Source organism: Spermophilus citellus (genome assembly GCF_964194105.1).
Source record: "Spermophilus citellus genome assembly, chromosome: 4".
NCBI lineage: Eukaryota > Metazoa > Chordata > Mammalia > Rodentia > Sciuridae > Spermophilus > Spermophilus citellus.
In genome coordinates, this window is record NC_138185.1 from 38,601,537 (window position 1) to 38,608,231 (window position 6,695).

General features: G+C 42.9%; 1 protein-coding gene across 2 annotated transcripts in view; it reads left to right on the forward strand.

Moving 5' to 3' along the window:
- ISM1 (isthmin 1) overlaps positions 1-5,996 on the forward strand; it is a 72,539-nt gene extending 66,543 nt beyond the window's left edge. For both annotated transcript variants that reach the window (XM_081293191.1, XM_081293192.1), the window contains one exon: positions 4,303-5,996. In XM_081293191.1, coding sequence (XP_081149317.1) covers positions 4,303-4,820 — 518 coding nt within the window. In that variant the 3' untranslated portion in view covers positions 4,821-5,996. The remainder of the gene's footprint in view (positions 1-4,302) is intronic.
- The last annotated feature ends 699 nt before the right edge of the window (positions 5,997-6,695 follow it).

The following is a 6,695-nucleotide window of genomic DNA, read 5'->3' on the forward strand; positions in this document are numbered from 1 at the left end:
TACATTATAATGACATTGTGTCCTGAAGGGAAAATATAACACCATTTTATGGGACCTCTTAAATTTTGTTTCTCCAAGGAGACCTTTTAGACTTTGCAACTGCCTAGGACATAACTTTTGTTTCCTCAGTGACTGCTCAGTCAGAGGGTCACAGTCACAGAACCATAGAACTTGGTTTGGATGTGAGATTTCCTCCAAAATCTCATGTATGAGACCATGCAAGAAGGTTCAGAGAAGAAATGATTGGGTTACGAGAGCCTTAACCCAGTGAATTAATTTCCTGATGGGATTAATTGAGTGGTAACTGAAGGCTGGGATGTGACTGGAGAAGACCAGGCATTGGCAGCTTGGTTTTGGAGGATATATTTGTATCTGGCAAGTAGAATCTCTTTCTCTGCATTCTGATCATCATGTGAGCCACTTCCCTCCGACATATTCTTCCGCCACGTTGTTCTATCTTACCTGGAGATCTGAGGAATAAAGCTGATTGTCAATGGACTGAGACCTCTAAAACCGTGAGCCCTCAAATAAACTTTTCCTCCTTTACAGTTCTTCTGGTTGGGTCTTTTTAGTCACAGCAGCAAGAACAGTGACTAAAATAGAACTCAAAGCTGAAAGGACCTGACAGCACATCCCAAGTGGGTGCACCCTGGACTCGACTCTGTGAACTCTCTACATGTCCCTCCCATTTAATCTCCTTCCCTAATTTATGAGAGATGTATTATTACTATGCCCAATTTAAAAATGAGAAAACTGACACACAGCAAGGGAAAAAAGTCTTGCTCATGGTCACATAACATAATTGAGTTGGGTTTAATCCCATGCAGTTTAACGTAAGAGCCCACACTCATGAACTTCTGCCAGGGCTTCATGGGCTCATGAGAGATGCCCCATCTTTCTCTTCCTCATTTTACACACAAGAGCCCTGAGCTACCCTTCTAGGCTGCCCCTTGTCCTGACCACTTGATTCCCATTCATAATGCCACCAGCCTCCTAGGCACCTGGGTTGAAGTTGGGGATCACTTTTTCTGCTTTCCTTTCTTTACCCCCAAGCCCAGAAGTTGCCAAGATCTGGTTGCTCTAACTTTCTCACCACTTTTGATCCTACCTCCTGTTCCCTCCCAGGGTATCTGACCTGAGCCCTTACGACTGAATTCCTTCCTTGCTGCACAGCTCAGTTAACAACTGTCACTCACAAACCTTCAGAGACTCCCTAGTGCCCTCTGAACAGGCCTAAACTGAACAACATTCCCATGATCTCACACCAATTATTTCATTTCCCTATTCCTTCTGTTCCAATGGAAGGGAAAGTGTCCTCAGCCCCAGATTTTTTTGATTATCTGAATGTTCTCCCTGAGATGCTTTCCCCCCATCTCTGTGATTGCAGTCTGTGTCAGTTTGGGTCTTTTGAGTAGCAGATACCAGGTGGAATTAGATGTGCATGAGATTTAGCAAAATAATGATTAAAAAAAAAAGGAGACAACAGCACTAGGCAGAGAAGGCTTTCAAAATGAGATGACAGCTTTACCCCTGGGAAGGAAGAGAAAGAACTAGGGAGGCACAGCCTCAGCCATGCCAATCAGCATTGCCCAACAAAGGTTGTCTGTTGGAGGCACCCCCACTGGGCTTGGTCATTGACCAGAAGCAGGCCAGGAGAACATGTCTTGATGGGAACCAATGGTGGACCCAAAGGTGCTATAGCTGGAGGCTGCCAGTCAGCTAAGTGCCCGTGGCAGTTCCTCTTGTAGGAATTCTGAGCAGAACACTTGTGGCCATCACAAAGCCCTGCTATGCCCCAGGACCAGTGCAGTGCCTCATGCTTCCTAAAGTACCCTTGATTTACCTGATGTGTGTGTGTGTTTTTTTAACCTTTGCTTCCCTTCTTGCATTTCCGTATCCCCTCATGGATGATGGCTTCCTCAGATGTGCCTCATCTTACCCATGGCAGCTCCCTGAGTCAGATGCTATCGGTGACCCACCTATGTCCCTCTAGTCACACTGTGTCCCTGCATGTCATATGGGGCCTTACCAACTGGCAGCCCCTGTATTTCTTGGTGTGAGGGGTTCTCTCAAGCCCCCTGCCCACTGCTGAAGAGCAGGCTATAAGTCAGGAGCTGATGAATACATTACCCAGATCCCCATTAAATAAAAACAAATCCAGATGCAGTAAGGAGGGACTTTATTCACAGAATCATTGCTTGGGAGACGGGGCAGATATTATCTCCCTATTCTTGCAATAGGAAGAATGCTGTGGCCATATGGCCTGCAAGTGCATCAAGGGTTAGGCCAGAAAAGGGAGTTTTCTTTTATAAAGGAGAAAATAAAGCTATGAAGAACCTAGGGTGGGTGTGTTAGTTGGATTTCCCTCACTGTAACAAAATAGCTGAGAAAATCAACTTAAAAGGACAAAAGATTATTTTTGGCTCATGGTTTCAGACATTTCTGTCCACGGTTGGTTGGGCCTGTGGTGAAGCAGAACATCATGGTGGGAAGTGCATTGTGGGTGAGGCTGGCCAAGAACAGAAGGAGGAGAGGAAGGTGCTGAGGTCTCAATATCCCCTTCAGAGACATACTGTCCAGTGATCTAACTTCCTTCCACTAGGCCTCACCTCCTAAAAGTGGCAGCACCTCCCTATTGGGAGTGCCACCTGCTGGCCACCAAGTCTTTAACTCATGGATCTTTGAGAAACATTTAAGATCAAAACCATAACAGAGGAGAAATAGGAAGAAAGCATGGTGAGATAGGACAGTATAACAGAGAATGTTTTACTCTAAGGCTAGTCGATTTTCCAGAAGGGACCTTTAAGGAGAAGCTGATAGGTCAAAGTCCAGGGTATTGATGAAAGAAGAGAGTCTTCCTCAAAATTTTATTCTGACCCCTCAATGAGCATAGTCACTTCAGCTAATCATTTATAAAGCGAAGACAGGAATTTGGAAGGCTATGTCTGAGTTTGTCACAGTGAAGCTATGGGGAGTAGGTATCTATGAGTCTTATAGGGTTCTTTGCAGGAATCCCTTGTCCAAAACACAAAAGGGTCCAGGGAGGCTGGGATGGGGGGTAGATTCTTGACTTCTTGACTGTGGCTATTTTCCAGGATAAATTTCTTCTGTAAAGTTAAACATTGTCATTGAATGGGAAAATCTTGTTCTCTGCAGGATTCAACACCTGTTTGAATTTACACCTTTTACTGGCTGCCCTTTCCCCTGTCTCACTCCCCCACTCCCTGCTGGTGTGGCCTAGGATACCTCCAGAAGAACCATTTTCACTGGACTCTCTGCCTCAGGATCTGAGAGAACCCAAATTGAGACATTCACTAAACCAAAGGTCACACTCAGCTGACTGAGGGACCAAGTGAATGCCTTGTTCATGGGGCCAGTTATTCCCATGTTCTTGGAGCTGCTTATTCCCATGGACAATGCAGGCCCAGTGTTGATACATATTTTGGCTTTTCGAAAGAAGCTAGGAATCAATCTACAATTATAACTGGAACCAGCTAATTCTTAAGTATTTGCTACTGATCAACATTTTTAATATTATGAAAACCAAACATAAGACTTGTGAGGGCAGATTCTGACTCAAGCCTACGGGTCACTGGCCTCTGACCTATTTGTTAAGCCTCTTTTCCTCCTTAAGGCGTTATCATCATATGAATTTGCATAAAGGCCTCAGGTTAATAGGTTGGGAGACTAAATCTACTTTAAACCAGTCAGTGAGTAGCAGAAATAAAATTCAGTCCTATAAATGTTTCATCAAGTCCTTTTAAACCATCACATCACCACTTATTTAAAGAGGTCAAATGCAACTCTCTGAATTATTGTTAATTTTGTTAGGATTGATAATGGAGCTATTGTTACTTAGGAAAATACACTTGGAGAGCAACTCTTATTTTCTTTTGCTTTGTGGTTTGTTTGTTTTTTGTTTGTTTGTTTGTTTGTTTTTATGGTCCCTATAAAATTTGGGGAGTAAAAAAATTACATATGTCTGCATAATTATTTAAAAGATAGAGCAAATACAATGATAGTTAAATTTAGATAATAGAATATGGGGTAGTCATTAGATAAATATAGTCCCTTTGCTTTTCGATGTGTCTTGAATTTCTTTCATTACATAAAGTGGGGGATTGGAAGTATGTCTTATAAACAAAGATGTTCCCAAGTTCAAGGGAGAGGAGAATCCCCCACCTTGGTGGTTCCAGGTGCCTGCAGAGGTCTCTGACTGCAGGAAGGGAGTTGTGGACTTCGGTTTCATTCCGCCAGCCAGTTTTACATGTGGTAAGAGAGTTTCTTTCTGGCCTTTTCCAGACACAGATAGCTGTGAGCGATGGATGAGCTGCAAAAGCGAATTTTTAAAGAAATACATGCACAAGGTGATCAATGACCTGCCCAGCTGCCCCTGCTTCTATCCCACCGAGGTGGCTTACAGTACGGCTGACATCTTCGATCGAATCAAGCGCAAGGACTTCCGTTGGAAAGATGCCAGTGGGCCCAAGGAGAAGCTGGAGATCTACAAACCCACAGCCCGGTACTGCATCCGCTCCATGCTGTCCCTGGAGAGCACCACGCTGGCCGCCCAGCACTGTTGCTATGGTGACAACATGCAACTCATCACCAGGGGCAAAGGGGCGGGGACACCCAACCTCATCAGCACCGAGTTCTCAGCTGAGCTCCACTACAAAGTGGACATCCTACCCTGGATTATTTGCAAGGGCGACTGGAGCAGGTATAATGAGGCTCGGCCTCCCAACAATGGACAGAAGTGCACAGAAAGCCCTTCGGACGAGGACTACATTAAACAGTTCCAAGAAGCCAGAGAGTATTAAAGAGACGAGGGTGAGGTGGCGGAAGGCCACCTCTGGTTTCGTGACACAAACACACTGCACTGATCTGCCACCTGGCGCCTGGTTCTTTTTATCTGCCTAGGTGTATATTTGTATATATACCACAGGAGTATTTTTTATAAGTTACACTAGGGGTATGCACCAGGCCAGGATGGCTGCCATTTGAAGCCACCCTTGCCATGTACAGTGCCTACAAACCTCCTTGGAAGTCCTCCTAGGGGCCATGTGGGCGGGAGGATTGGAAGGAGCAACCCAGCAACCAGAAGAGGAGCCTGGAAGCCAGGATGGGTGTGATTCCATTCACACCTGGATCCAGGGTGGTCAAGAGAAGCAAAGGAGGGAACAGACTGAAGTTGTAAACATTATAAGCAGTTTTTATATATAACTTATTTAATACAAATTGACTTAAGCTTAACTTTTTCTCTAGAGTTGTCATGGTGAAACTATTTAATCACTTCTGAGAGAGTTCAGAAAGAAAGGGGCTTGGTGAAGTGGAAGAGAAAGGGAATTTTGCAATGATTTCCTTAAAAATAAATAGCTCAGTGGAAATGTATCAAAACATGAGATCGCCCACCTTAAGCCAAATGTTATGTAGTCATAAGGCACCTTGTTGGAGTCTCAGATTCCAAAATTCTCTTGCCTCAGACTGGGTAGGGGGTAAGGAGGTAAATCAATATTTTTTAGGAGCACATCTGAGGCCTGGTTTTAAATAGGCTTTAAAATAAAAGATCAATGTTAGCATAATGCTATTATTCTACAAAAGGCCCCCAAACAGTAGAATTTCTGCTCTTAGCTTAGTAGGTTCAGAAGATTACAGTTCAGACATAAAAACAAGGAGTAGCACTTTTCCAAAGGAAAAAGCATAACAAATGGGAAAAGAATACAACCCTCATCATCTATTTTATTTTAATGCTATATTAATTTTTCACCACCAGTGTATTTCTAATAAATAAATATTAAAAGGGAGAGGGGCTGAAGTCTGGGAAATCTTAATTTTCTTATGTTTAAAGAAAGAAAAAAACTGCATTATTTTTGTAAAGTATTTATTGAGTTATTGGGTCTTGTACATCAAGCAATTGTAATATGACCTGGTTCTGTAGGGTGGAACTTAGGATGAATAAAGAGTTGGTTCTTATGCCATCTTTTACTTGCAAAGCTCCAGGAAAAGAGAATATATATAATAAAATCATAATAAAATGTGTTACTTGCATCTTTGATTCATAATACAAATGCCATAAGTAGCCCTAGTGAAGCCAGGCATCCAGGAAGGGGAAGAGAAAACTTCAACCCAAGTGGGAACAAAAGGCTCATTGACTGATATATTGGTGGCTGGTGTAACTCAAAGCAGCTTTGGCATCAACAGCATCCACCCAGCCCCTAAGTGACTGAAGCCCATTAAAACACATGTAACTTTTTGCCCACCTCTCTAGATAAGAAAGCCAAGCCAAGCAAAAGTTTAAGACAGCTCAGATGAGCAAGATCACTTCTAGACAAAACTCTGCAATTATACTAATAGGTAGAACTACTCATCGTGTAAATTATTTACTATCATTTACATTTTAGCATTAAACAATTACACTTCAGAACGTATTGCCCATCGGGATATTTGTATCTAGGATCTATGTCCAAGTATGGAATGAGAAGCCTTATTCACATCTGAACTAGTACAGAGAGAATGGATAGTCTGACTTCTAATAGTAGGAAAACAAGTTATGCAAAGAGAATTCACTGGCAATGGGCTGCACTGCTTTTAAGGTGATGCTTTCTATGTCAGGATATCCATTCAAGCAGAGGCTGTTGGTAAGGCACATGGGCATCTCAAATGAGTAATAAAGAAAGACAAAATGAATAGCACCA